At 42.6% G+C, this 27,328-nt stretch overlaps 2 protein-coding genes across 5 annotated transcripts in view; both read right to left on the minus strand.

Annotated features, from left to right (window-relative positions):
* Positions 1-25,356, minus strand: LOC132710043 (uncharacterized). Of its 3 annotated transcripts, none has more exons than XM_087883992.1 (2): positions 25,264-25,356; positions 1-3,116 (listed from the first exon to the last, which is right to left on the minus strand). In XM_087883992.1, exon 2 carries the CDS (start codon positions 2,634-2,636, stop codon positions 348-350), a length of 2,289 nt encoding a protein of 762 aa, XP_087740118.1. In that variant the 5' UTR covers positions 2,637-3,116; positions 25,264-25,356; the 3' UTR covers positions 1-347. The 3 variants fall into 3 exon arrangements, with proteins under 3 accessions (XP_087740118.1, XP_087740116.1, XP_087740117.1); XM_087883990.1 differs by lacking the exon at positions 25,264-25,356 and adding an exon at positions 13,429-14,411; XM_087883991.1 differs by lacking the exon at positions 25,264-25,356 and adding an exon at positions 11,141-11,261.
* The window catches only part of LOC132710032 (uncharacterized), a 120,163-nt gene continuing 109,572 nt past the window's right edge, over positions 16,738-27,328 (minus strand). The window contains exons 1-2 of one of the 2 annotated variants that reach the window (XM_087883980.1): positions 25,264-25,358; positions 16,738-20,078 (exon numbers count right to left, since the gene is read on the minus strand). In XM_087883980.1, coding sequence (XP_087740106.1) covers positions 17,221-19,782 — 2,562 coding nt within the window. In that variant the 5' untranslated portion in view covers positions 19,783-20,078; positions 25,264-25,358 and the 3' untranslated portion in view covers positions 16,738-17,220. Of the gene's footprint in view, positions 20,079-25,263; positions 25,359-27,328 lie in introns of those variants that run through there. The other variant, XM_087883982.1, reaches the window with a different exon arrangement.

Below are 27,328 nucleotides of genomic sequence, written 5' to 3' on the forward strand. Positions count from 1 at the left end.
TCAGGCAAATTCTATTTAATTTAATCAATTTAAATAGTCAATTTCTCAGCTGGACTTACACTGGGACACTAGAAATGAAATTCAACCCTTCTCTACATTAATCGCTTGGGGCCTCAGGAGATTTTTTGTGTGCAATAAGGGTGGAACGTTTCCTGAAGCATCGTCCACACAAGGGGCATTAAAATGATTTCTCCCCTTTGTGTATAAGTACATGATTTATAAGGTTAACCTTAGTACTGGGATCATTCCCACAGTCTGGACACTCATATAGTTTCCCTCCTGTGTGAGTGCTTTGGTGTTGAACTAGGCTGAAATTCTGACGGAAACTTTTCTCACAGTCAGGACATTCAAATGGTTTCTCTCCTATGTGAATCCTCTGGTGGCCAACGAGGTTGGAATGCTGATGGAAACTTCCCACAGTCAGGACATTTAAAGGGTTTTTCTCCTGTGTGAATTCTCTGGTGTGTCACGAGGCTGAAATTGGTACTGAACCTTTTACCACAATCGGGACATTCAAAGGGTTTTTCTCCTGTGTGAGTCCTCTGGTGTTTCACCAGGGTGGAATTCGTACTGAAACCTTTACCACAATCAGAACATTCAAACGGTTTCTCTCCTGTGTGAGTCCTCTGGTGTTGAACCAGGTTGAAATTCTTACTGAAACTTTTCCCACAGTCAGGACATTCAAAGGGTTTTTCTCCTGTGTGAGTCCTCTGGTGGTCGATGAGGTTGGAATAATGACTGAAACTTTTCCCACAGTCAGGACATTCAAAGGGTTTTTCTCCTGTGTGAATACTCTGGTGTTTCACCAGGCTGGAATTCTGACTGAAACTTTTACCACAATCAGGACACTCAAAGAGTTTCTCTCCTGTGTGAGTCCTCTGGTGGCTGATGAGGTTGGAATGCTGACGGAAACTTTTCCCACAGTCAGGACATTCAAAGGGTTTTTCTCCTGTGTGAATTCTCTGGTGTGTCATGAGGCTGAAATTGGTACTGAAATTTTTACCACAATCGGGACATTCAAAGGGTTTTTCGCCTCTGTGAATTCTCTGGTGTTGAACCAGGTTGCAATTCTGACGGAAACTTTTCCCACAGTCAGGACATTCAAAGGGTTTTTCTCCTGTGTGAGTCCTCTGGTGTTTCACCAGGCTGGAATTCTGACTGAAACTTTTACCACAATCAGGACATTCAAAGGGTTTCTCTCCTGTGTGAATCCTCTGGTGTTTTATGAGGTGGGAATTCTGACTGAAACTTTTCTCACAAACAGGACATTCAAATGGTTTCTCTCCTGTGTGAATCCTTTGGTGTTTCACTAGAGTGGAATTGTTACTGAAACTTTTCCCACAGTAAGGACATTCAAATGGTTTCACTCCTGTGTGAGTCCTCTCGTGTGTCACCAGGCTGGAATTCTTACTGAAACTTTTCTCAGAACCAGGACATTCCAACGGTTTCTCTCCCTTATGAGTGCTCTGGTGTGAAACGAGGTAAGAATTTTGACTTAAACTATCCCCAGAGTTAAGACATTTAAAGGGTTTGTCTCCTGTGTGAATCCTCTGGTGTATCACAAGGCTGGAATTCTGACTGAAACTTTTCCCAGAAACAGGACACTCATACGGTTTCTCTCCTGTATGAATCCTCTGATGTTGAATCAGGCTGGAATTCTGATAGAAACTTTTCCCACAGTCAGGACATTCAAAGGGTTTCTCTCCTGTGTGAGTCCTCTGGTGTTTCACCAGAGTGGAATTGTTACTGAAACTTTTCTCACAATCAGGACACTCAAAGGGTTTCTCACCTGTGTGAGTCCTTTGGTGTGTCACCAGGCTGAAATGCCGACTGAAGCTTTTTCCACAATCAGGACACTCAAAGCGTTTCTCTCCTGTGTGAGTCCTCTGGTGGCTGATGAGGTTGGAATGCTGACGGAAACTTTTCCCACAGTCAGGACATTCAAAGGGTTTTTCTCCTGTGTGAATTCTCTGGTGTGTCATGAGGCTGAAATTGGTACTGAAATTTTTACCACAATCGGGACATTCAAAGGGTTTTTCGCCTCTGTGAATCCTCTGGTGTTGAACCAGGTTGCAATTCTGACGGAAACTTTTCCCACAGTCAGGACATTCAAAGGGTTTCTCTCCTGTGTGAGTCCTCTGGTGTTTCACCAGAGTGGAATAGTTACTGAAACTTTTACCACAATCAGGACACTCAAAGGGTTTCTCGCCTGTGTGAGTCCTCTGGTGTCTCACCAGGTTGGAATTCTGACTGAAACTTTTCTCACAATCAGGACACTCAAAGGGTTTCTCGCCTGTGTGAGTCCTTTGATGTGTCACCAGGCTGAAATGCCGACTGAAGCTTTTTCCACAATCAGGACACTCAAAGGGTTTCTCTCGTGTGTGAATCCTCAGGTGTATCACCAGGTTGGATTTATCACAGAAACATTTCTCACAATCAGGACATTCAAACGGTTTCTCCTTGGTGTGAGTCCATGTTGCCATGCTTCCTAAAGCATTTACTGCATTGGGACCACTTGTAGGGCTTCTCTCCTGTGTGGGTCCTTCCAAGAACCACAATGGAGGTGTTCTGATCAGAGGTTTTGCCACATTTAGAGTATTGTATGGCTTTTCTCCAGTCGGGATCCTCTCAGGCATAATCAGCTGTGATTTGCAAGTTGTATCTTTCCCACAACCGGCACATCTATGGAGCTTTTCCACAACTCATATTCCTTTGGAGATCAAAAATATGGATGATCCCTTGTTTAGCAGTGTTTTTATTCAAGCCATTTTCTTCCTCCCAGAGTGGGCCTGCAACTCTGTCTGCTCTACGTGGCTTTCCAATTGACCTTTTCCTCCCCAGTAACTTCTAGTTATTTCCCTCTTTTGCCCAATGGAAAAATAATCTCCCTTGACTTTTCATGTAATGTATGCTTGAATTTCACACTCTGCTTTTCCCAGCTAGAAATCTCTTCTTGATTTTCTCTCGTTTTCCTCTCACTTGCTGAGGAAGATTAAGAATTGTGTGGCTCTCTGAAGGAAATGGAAGCTATATTGATTTTTGGACTGACTTGCTTTGGTGTTCAATGTTGCTTGTTATCCTCAGTTGTCCAGAGTGCTCATTGCCATCTTCTTTGTCTATAAGATTCAAATAAAAATGTATCTTTAATTGTGCATGAAATGATTGCAGAAGATGAGAAAAAAAGAAATAGGGTTACATTACAATGAAAAAGCAAACATGCCATAATACTCAAAGAAGCTCTTACATTAATCATGACACATGGAAGACTACCCAGATCCAAGTTTGAATATCCATTCAATGATGAAATTCCCTTGTTGACTGGGTCAATCACAAATTCTTAGCAATGCAAATGGTTGTTTTCACATACAGTCAAGAGAAAAAGAAGTACCGTATTTTTCAGAGTATAAAACGCACCTTTTTCCCCCCTAAAAGGGGGTGAAAATTCAGGTGCATCTTATACACCGAATGTAGCCCTGCCCACCCACTGGTCCCCACCCTTTGGCCTGTGCCTTGCAGCAGTTACCTCCTTGCAAGCAAACAGCAAGAAAAAACAGCTCCTTTCAGCTTCAGCATAGACTAATTAGCACAAGTTGATTAGATCGGCCTCCCGACTCTCAGCTGATTTGCTCTCAGCTGTTTTGTGCAGGGCTCTGCTGCTTGCTGCAAAGAGGTAAATTGCTGCAGATTTTTTTTCCTTGTGCTAATCAAGCTATGCTGAAAACGAAACTGAAAGTAAAGCAGGGTGTTTGCTGTAATGAGGCAAAATTAGGCAGAGGCGGAGGCAGATTTCTTTTTCTTCTTTTTCCTTACCAAAAAAGGTAGGTGCAAACAATGGGAAATTTAGGGCAAAAGAGTAGAGTTCAAGATTTTAAACACAAAAGAAAAAAAGGAGAAAGCAAAAAGCAAAAATAAAAAATAAAAATGGGAAGGGAGAAAAAGAAAAAGAAATGAAAGAGAAAAATGTTATACATATTTAGAATTTAAATATGAATAGTAGTAAGAAATAAATGGGAAAGCATGATTGTAAAAATGAAATGAATAATAATTGGAATATTTGTCTTTGTATTTTTGAAATCTAGACAATAAGTTTTTCTTTTTTAGAAATATGAAGAAGTATAAACTGTAACAATTGAAATATGTTTAATGTTATATGGTGGTGAAAGTAAAAAAGATTAAATTATAGCTTGGATAACAGCTAGAACATTTTTAAATTTAATTAGGGAAATTGTGATGATTGAAATATTTTTAATTATATATTGTGATGAAAGTAGAAATGATTAAGTTGTAGTTTGGAAGATTATATGGGCAAAACTATATGGGTTATTGGGAGAGTTTAAGATGTGAAAATGAGTAACATATTTGGTTTATTGGTAAATATAATTAATTGATTTGTAAGAAATTGGATTGCATGGAAATAATTGGAATATTCATGTTCATATTGATTAATATACAAAAAAAGAGAGTTATATAACTAATTGATTTATATTAAAATGTTGAATTTGTATTAAACAATTGTAATATTACATAATTAACCAATGTGAGGATGGATATAAAAATAGATGACAATGGAAAGGGGTATAATATAGAATAGAAGGGAAAAATTGAATTTGATTAAGATTAGAGATGAGGATGAAGGATAATTGGTTTTTTAAAAAAAAATAGATGTGGAATAAATATGGCAAAAAGGAAATTTAGAAATTGTAAATTTAATTGAAATGACTAAACACTGCCAAATACTCTGTTCAAAGAAAATACATTGTATGTTTGTATGTGTGTTTGTCTAAAAAATAAAAAAAAACTTTTTTTTAAAAAAAACCCCAAAAATGGTAGGTGACTCTTATACTCTGGTGCGTCTTATACTCTAAAAAATACGGTACATCCTCTTTCATTTCTATGGTTTTACTTATCAGGGTATCATAAATATCATCGCAACAGAACAGAAGAGAATAACAGAATTGGAAGGGACCTTGGAGGTCTTCTAATCCAGCCTCTGCTCAAGCAGGAGACCTTATACCATTTCGGAGAAGTGGCTATTACGTCTCTTCTGAAAGGTTTCCAGTGATGGAGCACCACAATGTCTGAAGGAAAGCCGTTCTGCTGGTTAACTGTTCTCACCATTAGGCTATAACAAGCAGCACAAAGTGACAAACAGGCAATAGGCAAAGTCAGTGCTAACGTGGTTAATCCCTCCACCGTTTATATACGTCAGCTCCACCCCCACAGCTCCATTATCCCTGGGACCCGCCTCTATAACCCCCCACCCCTTACGTGGCGTCGAGTGATGATACAGCCCACCGCGCAGGGAATACATGCTGTGGGCACCACACGCAGGCCTCACCTCCCATCAAGCCCTGGCAGGCTTTGCGCGGCCCAGGATAAAGCAGGGCACCGCCTCAACACCAGCAGATACTTTTCAAGCCATGGAAGCCTTGTGCTGCTGAGCTGGCGGCTCCCGGCGCAGCGTGTGGGTATAGCCATGCCTCCGAGCTGGCGGCTCCCAGCTGTTGTGGCCCCGCCCTCTGAGCCTGTCCCATCGGAGGAAGAAAGCTCCGAGCATGAGGAAGAGGAGTCAGCCAGGCCTCCCTCTCCAGGCCCCTCCCCTCTGGCATTGTCTCAGGTGCCGGCCGAGGGAGAGGAGATTAGCAGGGAGACAGGTGGCTCGGATCAGAGTGACGAACAAACATCATTCCTGGACGCACGCCTCCGAAGGTGTGATAAACGATTGCAACAGCTTAGGAGGCGTGCTAGGGATTAGAACTGAGTCACTGGACCACACCCCAGAGACTATATAATAGAGGGTAGTGGTCAGGGATCCTTGTGACGAACAAAACTAACCTTGGATAGTCACTAAAGCCTCGTTCGGAACTGCGGAGAGAAATAATTATTGTTGTCGGACATTCGGAAGCTGAATATTTTATCTGTCTGTTTTTCTGTGAAAATAAAGGCACTTGGCAGACGGTGTGTCTATCGCTGCCAAGTCGGAGATAAAGAAACTGGGTGCGTTCCAAAGTGTTTCCTTAACCCTCAGCTGGCTGTGTTTGTGTGTGTGTGTGGACGGGGACAGATCACCAGTGCAGCTTGTAAGCCAGGCCCCCATGAATGTTCATCACATCTGGCGGCTCTCGATATGGGGTGCGGCCAAGGTCTCTGTGCGATTGGCAGCCCCGGTGACCGGAAGGCTGACATTGCCCTTGATCAATTGCTCCTAAGTTGCATTAACAGAGGATACAATCAAGATCAACTGAGGTACTAATACCACTCTATAAAGCCTTAGTAAAACTGCACCTACAGTACTGCATCCAGTTTTGGTCACCACACTATAAAACAGATGTTGAGACTCTAGAAAAAGTGCAGAGGAGAGCAACCAGGATGCTTAGGGGACTGGAGACTAAAACATATGAAGAACGGTTACAGGAACTGGGCATGGCTAGTCTAGTGAAGAGAAGGACCAGGAGAGATATGAAAGCAGTCTTCCAATATTTGAGGGGCTGCTACAGAGCGGACGGGGACAAGCTATTTTCCAAAGCTCCAAGGAGAGATTCAACCTAGAAATAAGGAGGAACTTTCTAACAGTGAAAACAATCAACCAATGGAACAACTTGCCTTCGGAAGTTGTAGGAGCTTCATCACTTGAGACTTTCAAGAAAGGATTGGACATCCATTTGTCAGAAATGGTCTAGGGTCTCCTGCTTGAGTGGGGGGGTTGGATTAGATGACCTATAAGGTCCCTTCCAACTCTGTTAATCTGTTAAAAAGATTATTCATAAGGATCTGGGTACTTACGAGATCGCCTTCTGCTACCGATAGCCTTCCACCGAACAATACGCTCCCACAGAGAGGGACTCCTCAGGGTGCCGTCGATCAAATGATGTCAACTGGCGACCCCCAGGGGGAGAGCCTTCTCTGTGGGGGCACCTGCCCTCTGGAATGAATTGCCCTCGGAGATACGGATGATCCCTGACCTACGCGCCTTTCACCGTGCCCTCAAGACGTTATTGTTCCAACAACCTGGGCTGGCCTAAACATGAATTTTAATGGTTGTCTTAGTTTTTTTAATAATATTGGGGCCAAATTATTTAATATATTTTAAATTGTTTTTAAATTTTATGTATATGTTTGTTTTATTGCTGGCCGGGACAAGGGCGGTATAAAAATTTAAATAAATAAATAAATAAATAAATAATAAATAAATAAATAAATAAATAAATAAGTGGGAAACATTTAAGAACATTGCCAATCTTCCCAGAACTGGACATCCGAGAAAATTGACCCCAAGGCCAGACCATGCTATCGCCAGAGAAATTACTAAAAAAACAAAGAGCTATATCTCAGACTCTATTCATGACAGTGCAATTAGAAAAACACTGAATAAGTATGGTTTGTTTGGAAGAGTTGTGAGGAGAAACCCTCTTCTCTCTAAAAAGGTCATAGCAGCATGGCTGAGGTTTGCAAAGTTGCATCTGAACAAATCATATGACTTTTGGAACACTGTCCTTTGCACAGACCAGACCAAAGTGGAGTTGGTTGGCCGTAATGCAGTGACACGTTTGATGAAAATCAAACACAGCATATCAGCACAAGCTTCTCATATAAACCGTCATGCACGGTGGTGGAGGGGTGATGATTGGGGCTTGTTTTGCAGCCACAGGACCTGGACACTTTGCACTCTTTGAGTTGACCATGAACTCATCTATATACCAAAGTATTCTAGAGTCAAAAGTGAGGCCATCTGTCCAATAGCTAAAGCTTGGCTGATATAGGATTATGCCACAGGACAATGGACGCAAAACACATCAGCAAATCTACAACAGAATGGCTGGAATAGAAAATAATCAAGGTGTTGCCATGGCAGTCAAACTCCAGACCTCAACCCGATTGACTGGACCTCAAGAGAGTTGTGCATAAAAAAACACCCACAAACCTCAATGAACTGAAGCAACGTTGTAAAGGAGAATGGGCCAAAATTCCTCCACAATGCTGCAAGAGGTTAATAAAGTCATACAGAAAAGAATTACTTCTAGTTGTTGCTGCTAAAGGTGGTTCTACAATTATTGAATCATACTTTTTTTAACACATGACCTCTCTGTTTTGGCTTTCTTTTTATAAAATAAAAGATGACCTGATGTAATATGTCATGTGTTGTTGTTCCTTTGTGGTTGTATTAACCTACTTTTAAGAACTTCTAAGGACCAATTGATTTTTACTACGTCCCAATATATAAAATCATAGAAGTCAAGAAGAGTCATGACTGTTTATCTGGAAGTCCTGGGGAGAGATTATGCATTTGAAGAGATACACATTCAGAGAGAAATAATACACACATCTACAATATTTATTTATTTATTTATTATTTTATTTTATTATTATTTTATTATTATTTTATTATTATCTTAGTTTATTTTATTTTATTTTATTTTATTTTATTTTATTTTTTTATTTTATTTTTTTATTTATTTTATTTTATTTTATTTTATTTTATTATTTTATTATTTTATTTATTTTATTTTATTTTATTTTATTTTATTTTATTTTATTATTTTATTTTATTTTATTTTATTTTATTTTATTTTATTTTATTTTATTTTATTATTATTTTATTTTATTTTATTTTATTATTTTATTTTATTTCTATACCGCCCTTCTCCCGAAGGACTCAGGGCGGTGTACAGCCTAATTAAAAACACAAAGACAGACAAAATTTAAAAATAATTAAAATTATTAAATAATAGGCCCAATTTGTAAAACCCCAAATTTAAAATCCCATTTAAAACCAATTAAAATCTTTACATTGATAGCCCAGCCTGGCGGAACAACATGGTTTTGAGGGCACAGCGAAACACACGGAGATCAGAGATTTTAGGAATTTCTGGGGGCAGATCATTCCAAAGGGCAGGGAAGGCCCTCCCCCTGGGTGTCGCAAGGCGACATAATTTGGCCGATGGCACCCTGAGGAGACCCTCTCTGTGGGAGCGAACTGGCCGGTGGGAGGCTACTGGTGGCAGAAGACGGTCTCGAAGGTATCCAGGTCCAATGCCATGGAGAGCTTTAAAGGTGGTAACCAACACCTTGAATCGCACCCGGAAGACCACTCGGAGCCAGTGCAGCTCGCGCAGGAGGGGTGTCACGTGGGCACAACGAGTTGCGCCCATAACCACCCGCGCGGCCGCATTCTGGACCAGTTGGAGCCTTCAGGTGCTCTTCAAGAGGAGCCCCATGTAGAGAGCATTGCAGTAGTCCAGTCGGGAGGTGACAAGGGCATGAGTGACTGTGCGCAGGGCGTCGCGGTCCAGAAAGGGCCGTAACTGGAGGATCAGGCGAACCTGATTAAAAGCCCCCCTGGCCATGGCTGTCATATGTTCTTCTAAAGACAGTCGTGCGTCCAGGAGGACGCCCAGATTGCGGGCCCTCTCTGTGGGGGGTAAGGACTCACCCCCAATAGTCAGCGATAGCACCAGCTGACTATATCGCGTCGCCGGGAACCACAGCCACTCGGTCTTGGAGGGGTTGAGTCTGAGCCTATTTTTCCCCATCCAGACCCACAGCCTCCAGGCAGCGAGACATCACATCAAGGGCATCGTTGGGGTGGTCTGGGGTGGAGATGTACAGCTGAGTATCATCAGCGTACAGATGGACTCTCACCCCAAAACCACGCATGATCTCACCCAGCAGCTTCACATAAATGTTGAACAGAAGGGGCGAGAGGACCGACCCCTGCGGCACTCCCCATGCAAGGCGCCCCAAAGTCGACCTCTGCCCCCCGTCAACACGAACTGCGAGCGGTCGGAGAGGAAGGAGGAGAACCACCGCAGAAAATATGGAGAAAATCAATGTCTTTCAAGCCTGAAAAATATCTCAATTATACGCTAATGTTAATCAGGAACCTGATCAATTTGATGTTTGCTCATATGTTGAGATTCTAAGGCCGAAGTTCAGGCACGTGACCAAAATCACAGAAGGCATGCTTGACTATTTTTATAATTTTTATAATTTCTATATTTCTATACCTTATGTGTCATGTCCCAGCTGCCTCTTATGTAATGAAGCGAAAGCAAAGAAATGTATAAATATCTGCTTTTCACTATGCTCAGGGTTCCTTCCTTCTTAGGAGGGACCCATCTTTATTCAGCTGAAGAAATGCATTGGCTTATTAACAAACACACTTGAACTCTTTTATTTTATTGAGCCACACCTGACAATCTGCATGACACTAACTTTACAGATGTGGGGACTTTAACTGACCAAATGAGGCCTAAAGCCTCTGCAAGATTTGAAGCACCAGTTATGCCCATGGAAGCCACGAACTCCAAGTAAAGGCAGAAAATGCTTTCCACAACCCCTTTGGTGACATCCCAATTGAAGTAGTCCTCACTTACTGACTGCAATTGGGATTGGCATCTGTGTCACTAAGCATTTTATTTCCAGCTCCTTTCTCTTGGCTTGGAACCGGACTGGATTTTTCTTCCTACAATTTATTTAGATTTTAATGTGTATGTATTATTTTCTGTCTCTAAGCCGCCCACAGTTATGTCATGGTAAGGTTGTGGCCAATACATTTTATAAATAAATAAATACAACTGAACAGTCAAAACATGCAATAGCTGGTTTTTAAAAAGTGCTGGGATAAGCACAGTTGAACCTGGTGAATACATGGATGGGGGCACTAATAGGAAAACACGATGCTTGTTAGCTAGAAATGGAAGCAAAACAACCCAGAAACGACTAGAGACACATAAATCCGATCTTGTTGCCCAGAAAACATCAGGTCCATAAGAGAAGAATTGAGTTGGGGGGACCTTGGAGGTCTTCTAGTCCATCCCCTGTTCAGGCAGGAGACCCTATTCCGTCCAGAACAAATGGCTGCCCAATCGCCCCTCAAAACCCTCCAGGGACGGAGCAGCCACAACCTCTGGAGGGAAGCCATTCCCAAAGAACCAACCTCCACTTGAAAGAGGCTTTTTCAAGCTTCCCACCAGCAGAAATTGCAGCCCCCAGTTTCCCAGCCTGCAGCACCAGTGGGCTTCCATTTGGGGAGGGAAGGAACCCGCAGCAGCCGCAGCTGAGAGGCTTCAGCCCAGTTGCTTCTCCGCTTCCAGCCCAAGTTGCTCCCGGACTCTCCTCCCACCTGCAGCCCTCCACTCACCTGCCAGCTGCTGCTCCGACCATGGAAACAGCAGAAAAGCCGCTCTGCACACCAACTTCCTCCCATCAATCATCCGGAAGAGGAAGTTCCTCTGCGCTTCTCCTCTTCTCCCATCCTTTCTAGCAATGCAGTACTCAATGGTTTAAAACTCCTTTTTTAAGCGCAATCATGGATGGCACCACTGTATTGATGGCTTTCTAGGCACAGACGTTGCCTGACCGCCATCTAGCGACAGGAGGTGGAGAAACACCCCTGTCCAGTCTCCACCAAGGTTTTTGGGAGATGTTTTTGACTCCTAGCAGCCGACCTTTGCAACTGAGCCAAGTGAAAAAGTGAAACGTGACACTATTTAGCTTCGTATTTGGTGCCTTTGGGTCAGTCTTGATGCCTGGCCTTTCAGTTTCCTTGGCAAAGGTTTTTGGAAGGTGTTCCCTCCTTTTCCTGCTTCCTAGGCCTGCTTACTTCCCTCCATGTGGGGATAGCTCTATTGAGGATTACACGTTGAGTACGATTTGTCAAGAAGTTAGAAACTCACTTTTTGGTGGTTGGCAAGAAATAGGCATATCGATGGCATTTGCCGCGGGCCAGACTTGCCAAAATGTTCCCTGGAACATCCTCAACCTGTGGGAAATGTGGCATTAAAGAAGGTACATATTTCCACCAATGGTGGACCTGTCGAGAGGCAATGAAATTTTGGAAGATTATTCAGAAGTGGCTTAATGAGATGTTGGGGCAACATATACAACTGTGTCCTGAGGTATTTTTATTAGGGATAAGACCCGTAAACATTAATAGAACGGCATGGTACCTGTTGCTACACATAACAATAGCTGCAAGATTGGCATGGGCCCAATACTGGAAGATGGATGTTAGCCCACTCGAACAAGTAATAATTCAGAAAATAATGAATTGTGCGGAATCGGATCGGCTTACTATGATGATGAAAGGACGAGGGGACACAGACTATTATATATCCTGGAGTCAATGGTATAATTGGATTTCAAATAGAGCTGTAAATAGAGATATTAGATAAATATGTTATTTGGTATATGTAATAGACTTTTGCAGGTTACCCTATATATGTAATGGGACAAGTTTATTTCCTTCTCGCGTTGTGATGTAGACCACTGTAGAGTTAACATTTGTTGGATGTATAAGACAAAATAAATAAATAAATAAAAGAAGTAGGTTGTGATCTACTTTATCAAATGCTTTACTGAAATCTAAGTATACTATGTCTATAGCATTTCTCTGGTTCACTAATTTAGCCACTTTGTCAAAGAATGAAATAAAGTTTGCTTGGCATGATCTGTTTTTGATCAACCCATGTTGGCTACTGGTTATAACTTGTTTGCTTCTGGGTGTTCACAGATTTGTTGCCTGGATATGTTTTCCAAGATGTTACCAGGTATTAATGTCATTAATACCTGTTTTGAAGATGGGAACCACATCAGCTCTTTTTCTGTCCTCAGTTACAGGTAATCCTGAATTTACCACCACAATTGAGTCCAAAATTTATGTTCTTAAGTAAGGAATTTGTTAAGTGAGTTTTGCCCCATTGTACTACTTTTCTTCACTCATTTGTTAAGTGAATTCTTACTAATCTTAAATTAATAATACACTTATAGCACAGTCGTTAAGTGAATCTGATTTCCCAATTGACTTTGGTTTTCAGTAGGTCACAAAAGAGGATCACATGACTCTGGAACAGTCATAAATGTGAATTAGTTGTTGAGCATCCGAATGTAAATGACATGACAATGGGGATGCTACAGTGTTTCCCCAAAAATAAGACCCTGTCTTATATTTTTTTGAACCTCAAAATAAGGGCTTGGCCCTTCGGGTCTTATTATTTTCAGGGTGCAGGAGGCCCTGGGCGGCCTGAGCACTCACAGCCAGGGGTCTGGCAGAGAGAGGGTCCTTCTGCGTGCCACCATCAAGCTCCTCCCCTTCTGCAGTTGTGTGTGGAACGTGAGTGGTCTGAAGGCAGCAAGGGGCACGAGCACCTTTCCTCCCTTGCTCACGCACCTCCCAGGCCTCACCACATCAATGTGGCTGACTTTCCATGCGGGGCTGCGGCTCCCTTTGCCCATCATCGCCTCTCTGCCCCGGCTGCCCGCAGAGCAGAGGTTTCCAGCCGGGGTTTAGAACCTGCAGAGGCAGAGGACCTGCAGCAGCAGCAGCTGAGAGGCTTCAGCCCAGTTGCTTCTCCGCTTCCAGGCCGTGGAGGGAACCGAACAGCTCGAGTTGCTCCCGGACTCTCCTCCCACCTGCAGCCCTCAACTCACCTGCCAGCTGCTGCTTCGACCCTGGGAAGAGCAGAAAAGCCGCTCTGCACACCAACTTCCTCCCATGAGCCATCCGGAAGAGGAAGTTCCTTTGCGCTTTCCTCTCCTCCCATCCTTTCTAGCAATGCAGTACTCAATGGTTTAATCAATCAATCAATCAATCAGGATTGAGTTGGAAGGGACCATGGAGGTCTTCTGTTCCAACTCCCTGCTCAAGCAGGAGACTATATCATTTCAGACAAGTCCATTTTTAGATTTATTGCTTGGATATGTTTTCCAAGATATTACCAGGTGTTAGGCTGTTTTGTCTGTAAATTCCTGCAGGTTTTTTACCTCTTTAAAGATGGGAACCCTATCAGCTCTTTTCCAGTCCTCAGTTACAGGTAGTCCTGAACTTACAACCACAATTGAGTCCAAAATTTATGTTGTTAAGTGAAAAACTTGTTAAGTGAATTTTGCCCCATTTTATGACTTTTCTTGCCACATTTGTTAATGAATCATTGCTATTGTTAAATGAGTAACACTGTTGTTAAGTGAATCTGGTTTCCCCATTGAGTTTGGTTGATAGCATGTCACAAAAGGGGATCACATGACTCTGGGACACTGCAACCATCATAAATGTCAAGCATCTGAATGTAAATCACATGACCAGGGGGATGCTACAATGGTAATAAGTGTGATAAATGGACATAAATCACTTTTTTCAATGTTGTTGTAACTTCGGTCACTAAATTAACTATTGTAAATTGAGGTCTACCTCTAGTTCCCCCATGCTCCAAGGACTTTGAAACATATGTTACAATGGTTCTGAAATCACATTTACTAGTTCCTTCAGAACTCTGGCTGCAGTCCATCCTGACCCAATGATTTGAATTGGTCTAGAGCAGCGATGGCTAACCTTTTTGCCATCGCATGCCAGGAGAGGGGGGGAGCAGGGGAGGGTCGTGTGCGTGTGCCCACACTGATAATTCTATGCGCTGTGCCCTGCGCATGCGCACGGAACCCCCCCCCGCTCTTGGCACGTGATGGCCTGGTAGGCCCGTTTTTCTTTCTTACCTGGTTCCAGATCCTCTCTATTTATCTGGGAAGGGCAAAAACAGCCTTTCTCACTCCCTTGGAGGCCCTCCAAAGGCTTGAAACAGCCCATTTCCCAACTCCAGGTGGGACAGGAAGTAACTTTTTTGCTGTCCGCAGCCTCCAGAGCCTCTCTAGGAGTTTCTGGAGGCTTTGGGCAGCAAAAAACATCACTTCCTGTCCCACTGGGAGTTGGGAAATGGGCCGTTTCAGGCCTTTGGAGAGCCTCCGAGGGAGCGGGAAAGGCTGTTTTCGCCCTCCGCAGATGCATAGAGAGGATCTGGAGCCAGGTAAGAAAGAAAAATGGGCCCTCCCCACACCCCCACCCAGGCCCTCCGGAGGCAGGAAACAGCCCGCTTCCCTACTTCTGGTGGGCCCAGAAGGCCCGAAAATCAGCTGGCTGGAACGCACATGCACGCCAGAGCTGAGCTGACGTGTCCACTGATATGGCTACTGGCACGCGTGCCATAGGTTCGCCATCACAGGTCTAGAGCTGACAGGTGTTCTCTTACCTTATTTTTCCATATTTTAATTTGCATTCCTAATCTGACACTTATGATTCTGTTTTTGATAAGTTGTGTCATGTTTCCTTTTTGGATGAAAACACATGTAAAGTATCTTCTTTGTACCTTCTTCCCCCTCCTTATACTCCTGTGAATTAGGGAGGTGTCTGTCTGAGTCTCTTCGGAATAGGATCCATGTGCTGTGGACTTGGGAGATGTTTTCTCCTCACCTCTTTAGTAATGGAGTTTGCATATCTCCCAAGCAGGGGTGGGTTCTATTTACCTTTACTACCAGTTTGCAATGGGAGCGTGCATGTGCTTCTGCGCAGACGCAGATTGTCCATCATGACATCCGGATGGGTGGGCGGAGCTTCCCGCCACTTTTACTACCAGTTCACAAGAATGGGACCGAACCGGGAGCAATCCACCATTGCTCCTAAGGCCATTTTCTTCAGTTTGAGCATAGAGAGGGCATTGGATAGGGTGGATATTATGCTGGGTTAAGAGCAGGGAGGTACAGTTTGTGTTCTCCACTCAGTCATGAAAAGTCCCCAGTGATTATCCACACAGACCATTGAGTTACATTCACTAGTAAATGTCTGAGGTGGTCCTGCACCCCAAAAGTTGTATAGACTACTTAAAGTCTTGTTGTAAGTAAACATTGACCAGAAGCTGAATTGGGCCTGCGTGGGCACAGGGGGAAGAATCAGACAGGAATTTTTGGACCAGTGGGTCAAAATGTTTAATATTCCCTGACCATATCTCACAGAGAGCATAGTTGCCCTGCTGATCTTGTAAAGGTAAAGGATCCCCCCACACATGCGTGCTAGTCATTCTGGCTCTAGGGGCGGTGCTCATCTCCATTTCTAAGCCGAAGAGCCAGCACTGTCTGAAGACTTTTTCCGTGGTCATGTGGCTGGCATGACTAAGCATGACTAACCCTCCCTAATCTTGAGAAGCTAAGTAGGTCAAGGTTCCCTCTTCAAGGTTCGCTTAGTTGCAAAAATAGGTTTTGGGAAGTTATCCTGTATTCCCTGCAATTTCCTTCGCAAGATTTTTTGAAAGTCGATTTCCCCTTTCCAAGGTCTGAGAGGACAGGATAGGTCAAAGTCTCTGAGATGGCTTTGTGCCTAAAACAGAACCCAAAGGTGCTTTTTAAAGAGGCAATTGGACTTTCTGGTTTTTCTTTGAAGACATTTTGCTTGTCATCCAATAAGCTTCTTCAGCTCTTCTTCAGAGCTGGAGAAGCTTCTTGGACAAGGAATTAAATGTCTTCAAATTCACTAATTGAACACATGGGCGATAGCAGTGAGCGATGTCATTCAATGTAAGAGATTCACTCCCATGAATTTTCGAGTTACAGATGGAATGGGCAGCATCCACTCCATTTGAAACTTGAGGACTACCTATATCCAGCAACTTTTTACAAAGGGCTGCCAAAGCATAAAGGAACGCAATCCTCAAGTGCTTTGCCGACGAGAAAGCAGTCCTGAGAAACTGCATGCTGCTTTCTTGGTGCCGGAGGTCTCGTCAGGCTGATGTGGGACAAGAAAGCAGCAAATGCAAGGGCCAAAGCAGGGAGTGATGTTGTTCAATGTAAGAGATTCACTCCCACGAATTCTCGAGTGACGGGTGGAATGGGCACGCTCCATTACATTCGTAAGTCGAGGACTATCTATATCCAGCAACTTTTTATCCAGCAAGTTCTTCCAGCAACTTCTTATCAAACTTATATGTTGCAATTTTTTATTTTCCTCTTTCCCGTCTAATACAATTACATATTTGCCTACAAAAAATTAGACAAATTGTTTATAGTCAAATTTAACTGTCAATTTCTCAGCTGGACTTACAATGGAACATTAGAAATGAAATTCAAACCTTCTCTACATTCATCACTTAGGGCCTCATGTGGATTTTCTTGTGTGCAATAAGGGTGGAAGGTTTCCTGAAGCACCATCCACAGGGCACTCAAATGGTTTCTCCCCTGTGTGTATAAGCTTATGATTAAGAAGATTAGTCCTAATTCCAAAATCTATCCCACAGTCTGGACACCCGTATGGTTTCTCCCCTGTGGGAGTCCTCCGGTGCACGAGCGGGGATTTCTGAGAGAAACTTTTCCACAATCAGGATATTCAAAGGGTTTCTCTCCTATGTGAATCCCCTGGTGGCCAATGAGGTTGGAATTCTGACAGAAACTGTTTCCACAGGCAGGACATTAAAAGGGTTTCTCTCCTGTGTGAATCCTCTGGTGTTGAACCAGGGTGGAATTTTGACTGAAACTTTTCCCACAGTCACGACATTTAAAGGGTTTTTCTCCTGTGTGAGTCCTCTGGTGTTTCACCAGGCTGGAATTGTTACTGAAACTTTTACCACAATCAGGACATTCAAATGGTTTCTCTCCTGTGTGAATCCTCTGGTGGCCGATGAGGTTGGAATTATGACGGAAACTTTTCCCACAGTCAGGACATTTAAAGGGTTTTTCTCCTGTGTGAATCCTCTGGTGTTGAACAAGGGTGGAGTTCTGACTGAAACTTTTCCCACAGTGAAGACATTCAAAAGGTTTCTCTCCTGTGTGAGTCCTCTGGTGTTCCACGAGGTGGCAATTTTGATTAAAACTTCTCCCACAAATAGGACATTCAAATGGTTTCTCTCCTGCATGAATCCTCTGGTGGACAATGAGATAGGAACTTTGACTGAAACTTTTCCCACAGTCAGGACATTTAAAGGGTTTCTCTCCTGTGTGAATCCTCTGATGTTTAACCAGGTTGGAATTCTTGCTGAAACTTTTACCACAATCAGGACATTCAAACGGTTTCTCTCCTGTGTGAACCCTCTGGTGGCCGATGAGGTTGGAATTATGACGGAAACTTTTCCCACAGTCAGGACATTTAAAGGGTTTCTCTCCTGTATGAATCCTCTGGTGTTTCACCAGGCTGGAATTGTTACTGAAACTTTTACCACAATCAGGACATTCAAACGGTTTCTCTCCTGTGTGAATCCTCTGGTGGCTGATGAGGTTGGAATTATGACGGAAACTTTTCCCGCAGTCAGGACATTTAAAGGGTTTTTCTCCTGTGTGAATCCTCTGGTGTTGAACAAGGGTGGAGTTCTGACTAAAACTTTTCCCACAGTGAAGACATTCAAAAGGTTTCTCTCCTGCATGAATCCTCTGGTGGCCAATGAGATAGGAACTTTGACTGAAACTTTTCCCACAATCAGGACATTTAAAGGGTTTCTCTCCTGTGTGAGTCCTCTGGTGTGTCACAAGGTTGGAATTGGTACTGAAACTTTTCCCACAAACAGGACATTCAAAGGGTTTTTCTCCTGTGTGAATCCTCTGGTGTCTAACCAGGCTGGAATTATCATTGAAACATTTCTCACAATCAGGACATTTAAAGGGTTTCTCTCCTGTGTGAGTCCTCTGGTGTGTCATTAGGCTGGAATGCTCACTGAAACTTTTTCCACAATCAAGACATTTAAAGGTTTTCTCTCCTGTGTGAGTCCTCTGGTGTGTCACCAGGCTGGAATTCTTACTAAAGCTTTTCCCACAGTCAGGACATTTAAAGGGTTTCTCTCCTGTGTGAGTCCTCTGGTGTGTCACAAGGTTGGAATTGGTACTAAAACTTTTCCCACAAACAGGACATTCAAAGAGTTTTTCTCCTGTGTGAATCCTCTGGTGTCTAACCAGGCTGGAATTATCATTGAAACATTTCTCACAATCAGGACATTTAAAGGGTTTCTCTCCTGTGTGAGTCCTCTGGTGTGTCATTAGGCTGGAATGCTGACTGAAACTTTTTCCACAAGCAAGACATTTAAAGGGTTTCTCTCCTGTGTGAGTCCTCTGGTGTTCCACGAGGTGGGAATTTTGACTAAAACTTTTCCCACAAACAGGACATTCAAATGGTTTCTCTCCTGCATGAATCCTCTGGTGGACAATGAGATAGGAACTTTGACTGAAACTTTTCCCACAGTCAGGACATTTAAAGGGTTTCTCTCCTGTGTGAGTCCTCTGATGTTTAACCAGGTTGGAATTCTTGCTGAAACTTTTACCACAATCAGGACATTCAAATGGTTTCTCTCCTGTATGAACCCTCTGGTGGCCGATGAGGTTGGAATTATGACGGAAACTTTTCCCACAGTCAGGACATTTAAAGGGTTTCTCTCCTGTATGAATCCTCTGGTGTTTCACCAGGCTGGAATTGTGACTGAAACTTTTACCACAATCAGGACATTCAAAGGGTTTCTCTCCTGTGTGAATCCTCTGGTGGCCGATGAGGTTGGAATTATGACGGAAACTTTTCCCACAGTCAGGACATTTAAAGGGTTTTTCTCCTGTGTGAATCCTCTGGTGTTGAACAAGGGTGGAGTTCTGACTGAAACTTTTCCCACAGTGAAGACATTCAAAAGGTTTCTCTCCTGTGTGAGTCCTCTGGTGTTCCACGAGGTGGGAATTTTGACTAAAACTTTTCCCACAAACAGGACATTCAAACGGTTTCTCTCCTGCATGAATCCTCTGGTGGGCAATGAGACAGGAACTTTGACTGAAACTTTTCCCACAATCAGGACATTTAAAGGGTTTCTCTCCTGTGTGAGTCCTCTGGTGTGTCACAAGGTTGGAATTGGTACTGAAACTTTTCCCACAAACAGGACATTCAAAGGGTTTTTCTCCTGTGTGAATCCTCTGGTGTCTAACCAGGCTGGAATTATCATTGAAACATTTCTCACAATCAGGACATTCAAAGGGTTTCTCTCCTGTGTGAGTCCTCTGGTGTGTCATTAGGCTGGAATGCTGACTGAAACTTTTTCCACAATCAAGACATTTAAAACGGTTTCTCTCCTGTGTGAGTCCTCTGGTGTTTCACCAGGCTGGAATTCTTACTGAAGCTTTTCCCACAAACAGAAATGTCTTCTTGATTTTTTTTTATTTCTCTCTCACTTACTGAGGAAGATGAATAATTGTGTGACTCTCTGAAGGAAATGGAAAATATTTTGACTTCTGGACTGACTTGCTTTGGTGTTCAATGTTGCTTGTTATCCTCAGTTGTCCAGAGTGCTCATTGCCATCTTCTTTTTCTATAAGATTCAAATATAAATGTGTCTTTAATTGTGCATGAAATTGTTGCAGATGATGAGGAAAAAAGAAAAACTTTTACATTACAATGAAAATGAAAACATGCCATAATACTCAAAGAAGCTCTTACATTAATCACCACACATGGAAGACTACCCAGATCCAAGTTCGTATATCCATTAGGATGAAATTCACTTGTTGACTGGGTCAATCACAAATTCTTAGCAATGCAAAGGGTTGTTTTCACATACAGTCAAGTGAAAAAGAAAGTACATTCTCTTTCATTTCTATGGTTTTACTTATCAGGGTATCATAAGTATCATCGCAACAGAACAGAAGAGAATAACAGAATTGGAAGGGACCTTGGAGGTCTTCTAATGCAAGCCCTGCTCAAGCAGGACACCCAATACCATTACAGACAAGTGGATTTTACATCTCTTCTTAAAAGCTTCCAGTGATGGAGCACCACAATGTCTGAAGGCAAGCTGTTCTGATGGTTAATTATTCTCACCATTAGGAAATTTCTCACTACTTCCATAGTATAAAGAGGTGAAGTAGCAGCCAAATACTCCTAATAAAGTGCCCTTGATCAATTGATCGTCAGCAAATGTGACTACATCTATAAAAGCTGAAGTTGTAGGAGTTTCCTGGTCTCTGGCATTGAGGTGTGTGTTAATACTATGCCAAAGAGTAATGATATCAGCAGTTATCTTAGAGAAGCAATTGTTGCTGCCCATCAATTTGGGAAGGTTTAAAAGGCCATTTCCAAACAATTTAAAATACATCATTCTAAAGTGAGGAAGATTCTTGGCCAATGCAAATCAAATTTTCTTGGAAAAGATTCATTGGATGAAAATCCTAAAGTGGAAAACAACTCAAGAAGCTTGGGAAACTCTGAAAAATATGATCATAAAAGCCCAGACCAGCACAATAGTGCTGAGAAAGAAAAACAAGAAATCCAAGAAGAAACCAGAAAATTCTTTGCATCGGTCTTCACGCAAAAAGAAACTATAGCCCAACCTACCAGAAACATAATTGTAAAAAACAGACTGGAAATAAAATAGGCAAAAAAATAGTAAGAAAACCCCTGTCTGATCTTGATGAATACAAACCACCAGGACCTGATGGGTTACATCCCAGAGTTCTAAAGGAGCTGGCAGATGTCACCTCAGAACCACTGCACCACATCTTTTAAAAATCCTGAAACACCGGGGAACTACCAGAGGACTGGAAAAGAGTTGATGTGGTTCCCATCTTCAAAAAGGGGAAAAAAACAGACCCAGGAAACTAAAAACCAATCAGCCGTCAATATCTGGGAAGATACTGGAAAAGATAATAAAAAACCAGATCTGCCAACACCTAGAAATGAGTAAAGTAATAATTAGCAACCAATCTTATTTCATACTTCAACATAGTGACTAAATTAGATGACCAACGAAATACTGTGAACATAATATACTTAGACTTCAGCAAGGCATTTGACAAAGTAGACCACAACCTACTTCTTCGTAAGCTAGAAAAAAGTAGGATAGCTTCACCACCAGATGGATTCGCAACTGGCTGACAAACCGTACTCAACGAGTAGCCCTTAATGGATCCAAGTCTACATGGAGAGAAGTAAGCAGTGGGGTACCAAAAGCAGGGTGGATTTGATTTAAATCAAGTTGATTTAAATCACAATTTAAATCATGATTTAAATCACTAGTAAAAAGGCTTGATTTAAATCAACTGGATTTAAATCATAATTTTTAAAGAGCAACTGTCATCTCTGCTACTCCTTTGACCCACTGTTGACTCACCGATAGTCCCAGTGTTGCAGAATATACAGCCTCATGCTACATAACTAAGCTCCATTTCATGCTGAATAAACTAAATTATTTATGTATCTTAAATAGAAAACTATTTTACGATAGATTTTTACCCCAAAAGTTTTTTATTAAAATAAATTCGATAAAAATTGAAAAAATCCGATTTAAATAAAAAAAATCTGTTTTTTAAAAAAAAAAAAAATCATTGATTTTTATCCACCTTGACCAAAAGTAATGTCTTAGGCCTAGTACTCTTCAATATCTTCATAAACAACTTAGATGAAGGAACAGAAGGGGAATTTACCAAATTTGTAGATGATACTAAGCTGGCAGGAATAGCTAACACCCTAGAACAGTGATGGCTAAACTTTTTGCCGTTGCATGCCAAAGGCGGGGGTCGCATGGGGGGGTCACGCATGTGCGTGCCCACACCCATAATTCAATGTGCCTCACCCCCACTGCACATGCACGCACAACCCCCACCCCGCACTCCCCCCACTTTTGGCACATGATGGCACAGTGGGCCTGGTAGGCCTGTTTTTCGCTCTCCCCAGGCTCCAGAGGCTTTTTTGGAGCCTGGGGAGGGTGAAAATGGCCTCCCCCCTCCCTGGAGGCTCTCTGGAGGCCAGAAACAGCCCTTTTCCTGACTTCCAGTGGGCTCAGAAGGCCCGAAAATCAGGTGGCCAGTGCACACATGCATGCTGGAGCTGAACTAGGGCAATGCTCGTGTGCCCACAGATATGGCTCCTCGTGCCACAGGTGGCACACGTGCCATAGTTTTGCCATCATGGCCCTAGAAGATAGGCTCAAGATCTAGATGGATTTTGACAGACTTGAACACTGGGCCCTATCTAACAAAATGAAATTCAATGTAGAGAAAAGTAAAGTCTTACACTTAGGTAAGAAAAACCAAAAGTACACATATAAAGTGGGTGAAACCAGGTTTAATAGCAGTGACTGTGAGACAGATCTTGAGAGTCTTAGTGGACAACCAGCTACATATGAGCCAGCAGTGTGCAGTGGCAGCAAAAAAGCCAATGCAATCCAAAATTGCATTAACAGAGGGATACAATCAAGATCAAGTGAGGTACTAATACCACTCTATAAAGCCTTAGTAAGACCACACCTAGAGTACTGCATCCAGTTTTCGCCACACTATAAAAAAGATGTTGAGACTCTAGAAAAAGTGCAGAGGAGAGCAACCAGAATGATTAGGGGACTGGAGACTAAAACATATGAAGAACGGTTACAGGAACTGGGCATGGCTAGTCTAGTGAAGAGAAGGACCAGGAGAGATATAATAGCAGTCTTCCAATATTTGAGGGGCTGCTACAGAGAGGAGGGGGGTCAAGCTATTTTCCAAAGCTCCAAGGAGAGATTCAACCTAGAAATAAGGAGGAACTTTCTAACAGTGAGAACAATCAACCAATGGAACAGCTTTGCCTTCGGAAGTTGTGGGAGCTTCATCACTTGAGACTTTCAAGAAAAGGTTGGACTGCCATTTGTCAGAAATTGTGTATGGTCCCCTGCTTGAGTTGGGGGGGGCAGGGTTGGACTAGATGACCTATAAGGTCCCTTCCAACTCTGTTAATCTGTTAAAAAGATTATTCACAAGTGGGAAATATTCAAGACAGTTGCCAATCTTCCCAGAACTGGACATCCAAGAAAATTCACCCCAAGGCCAGACCATGCAATGGCCAGAGAAATTACTAAAAAAACAAAGAGTTATATCTCAGACTCTACAGGCTTCATTTAGCATTTTAAATGTCAAGATTCATGACAGCGAAATTAGAAAAAGACTGGAGAAATATGGTTTATTTGGAAGGGTTGTGAGGAGAAACCCTCTTCTCTCTAAAAAGGTCATAGAAGCAAGGCTGAGGTTTGCAAAGTTGCATCTGAACAAATCACATGACTTCTGGAACACTGTCCTTTGCACAGACCAGACCAAAGTGGAGTTGGTGGCCGTAATGCAGTGACGTGTTTGACGAAAACAAAACACAGCATATCAGCACAAGCATCTCATGCAAACCATCATGCACGGTGGTGGTGGGGTTCTTGCTGCTAAAGGTGGTTCTACAAATTATTGAATCATACTTTTTTTACATATGACTTCTCCGTTTTGGCTTTCTTTTTATAAATTAAAAGATGACCTGATGTAAGTCAAGAAGAGTGTACTTTTTTTTCACATGACTGTTTATGTGCAAGTCCTGGGGAGAGATTATGCATTTGGAAATATATACAATCAGAGAGAAATAATACAGAGACCTACAATATGGAGAAAATCAGTGTCTTTCAAGCCTGAAAATATCTTGATCATACCTTCTGCGCTAATGTTAATCAGGAACCTGATGAATTTGATGTTTGCTCATATGTTGAGATGGTAAGGCCGAAGTTCAGGCCTCAACAGTCTCCTGAGGCCATGGAAACGTTCACAGGAAACCACTAGCCTGTCTGTTAGGCACGTGACCAAAATCACAGAAGGCATGCTTGACTATTTTTATAATTTCTATATTTCTATATTTCTATACTTTATCTGTTGTGTCCCAGCTGCCTCTTATGTAATGAAGCGAAAGCAAAGAAATGTATAAATATCTGCCTTTCACTACGCTCAGGGTTCCTTCCTTCTTAGGAGGGACCCATCTTTATTCAGCTGAAGAAATGCGTTGGCTTATCAACAAACACACTTGAACTCTCTTTTATTTTATTGAGCCACACCTGACAATCTGCATGACACTAACTTGACAGATGTGGGGGCTTTAGCTGACCAAATGAGGCCTAAAGCCTCTGCAAGATTTGAAGCACCAGTTATGCCCATGGAAGCCACGAACTCCAAGTAAAGGCATAAAATGCTTTCCACAACCCCTTTGGTGACATCCCAATTGAAGTAGTCCTCACTTACTGACTGCAATTGTGTCACTAAGCATTTTATTTCCAGCTCCTTTCTCCTGGCTTGGAACCGGACCGGATTTTTCTTCCTACAATTTGTTTAGATTTTAACGTGTATGTATTATTTTCTGCCTCTAAGCCGCCCACAGTTATGTCATGGTAAGGTTGGTGGCCAATACATTTTATATCTGTTCCATCCAGAACAAATGGCTGCCCAATCTCCCCTCAAAACCCTCCAGGGACGGAGCAGCCACAACCTCTGGAGGGAAACCAGCCCCAAAGAACCAACCTCCACTTGAAAGAGGCTTTTTCAAGCTTCCCACCAGCAGAAATTGCAGCCACCGGTTTCCCAGCCTGCAGCACCAGTGGGCTTCCATTTGGGGAGGGAAGGAACCTGCAGCAGCCGCAGCTGAGAGGCTTCAGCCCAGTTGCTTCTCCGCTTCCAGCCCAAGTTGCTCCCGGACTCTCCTCCCACCTGCTGCCCTCCACTCACCTGGCAGCTGCTGCTCCGACCATGGAAACAGCACAAGAGCCGCTCTGCACACCAACTTCCTCCCATCAGTCATCCGGAAGAGGAAGTTCCTCTGCGCCTCTCCTCTCCTCCCATCCTTTCTAGCAATGCATACTCAATGGTTTAAAGACTCCTTTTTTAAGCGCAATCGCGGATGGCACCTCTGTATTGATGGCTTTCTAGGCACAGACGTTGCCTGACCGCCATCTAGCGACAGGAGGTGGAGAAACACCCCTGTCCAGTCTCCACCAAGGTTTTTGGGAGATGTTTTTGACTCCTAGCAGCCGACCTTTGCAACTGAGCCAAGTGAAAAAGTGAAACGTGACACTATTTAGCTTCGTATTTGGTGCCTTTGGGTCAGTCTTGATGCCTGGCCTTTCAGTTTCCTTGGCAAAGGTTTTTGGAAGGTGTTCCCTCCTTTTCCTGCTTCCTAGGCCTGCTTACTTCCCTCCATGTGGGGATAGCTCTATTGAGGATTACACGTTGAGTACGATTTGTCAAGAAGTTAGAAACTCACTTTTTGGTGGTTGGCAAGAAATAGGCATATCGATGGCATTTGCCGCGGGCCAGACTTGCCAAAATGTTCCCTGGAACATCCTCAACCTGTGGGAAATGTGGCATTAAAGAAGGTACATATTTCCACCAATGGTGGACCTGTCGAGAGGCAATGAAATTTTGGAAGATTATTCAGAAGTGGCTTAATGAGATGTTGGGGCAACATATACAACTGTATCCTGAGGTATTTTTATTAGGGATAAGACCCGTAAACATTAATAGAACGGCATGGTACCTGTTGCTACACATAACAATAGCTGCAAGATTGGCATGGGCCCAATACTGGAAGATGGATGTTAGCCCACCCGAACAAGTAATAATTCAGAAAATAATGAATTGTGCGGAATCGGATCGGCTTACTATGATGCTGAAAGGACGAGGGGACACAGACTATTATATATCTTGGAGTCAATGGTATAATTGGATTTCAAATAGAGCTGTAAATAGAGATATTAGATAAATATGTTATTTGGTATATGTAATAGACTTTTGCAGGTTACCCTATATATGTAATGGGACAAGTTTATTTCCTTCTCGCGTTGTGATGTAGACCACTATAGAGTTAACATTTGTTGGATGTATAAGACAAAATAAATAAATAAAAAAAAGAAGTAGGTTGCGATCTACTTTATCAAATGCTTTACTGAAATCTAAGTATACTATGTCTATAGCATTTCTCTGGTTCACTAATTTAGTCCCTTTGTCAAAGAATGAAAAAGAGCCTTGGTAGTACAGGGGTTTAAGGCACCCTGTTATTAAGCTGGTTATTAAGACCAGCTGCCTGCAATTACTGCAGGGTTCGAATCTCGCCAAGGCTAAAGGTTGACTCAGCCTTCCATCCTTTCTAAGGTAGGTGAAATGAGGACCCAGTTTGTGGGGGCAATAAGCTGACTTTGTATAAATATACAAAAAGGATGAAGGCTATTGCTGAGCACATTGTAAGCCGCCCTGAGTCTTCGGAGAAGAGCGGCATATAAATCAAATTTAAAAAAAAATAAAAATAAAAATAAATAAAGTTTGTTTGGCATGATCTGTTTTTGATCAACCCATGTTAGCTACTGGTTATAACTTGTTTGCTTCAGGTGTTCACAGATTTGTTGCTTGGATATGTTTTCCAAGATGTTACCAGGTATTAATGTCAGGCTGATCTGTCTGTAATTTCCTGGACGAGTTTATTTTACCTGTTTTGAAGATGGGAACCACATCGGCTCTTTTCCAGTCCTCAGTTACAGGTAATCCTGAATTTACCACCACAATTGAGTCCAAAATTTATGTTGTTAAGTGAGGAATTTGTTAAGTCAGTTTTGCCCCATTGTACTACTTTTCTTCACTCATTTGTTAAGTGAATCCTTGCTATTGTTAAATTAGTAATACGGTTATAGCACAGTCGTTAAATTAATCTGATTTCCCAATTGACTTTGCTTCTCAGTAGGTCACAAAAGAGGATTACATGACTCTGGAACACTGCAACAGTCATAAATGTGAATCAGTT

Source organism: Pantherophis guttatus, chromosome 2, assembly GCF_059756535.1.
Source record: "Pantherophis guttatus breed Tessera chromosome 2, ASM5975653v1, whole genome shotgun sequence".
NCBI lineage: Eukaryota > Metazoa > Chordata > Lepidosauria > Squamata > Colubridae > Pantherophis > Pantherophis guttatus.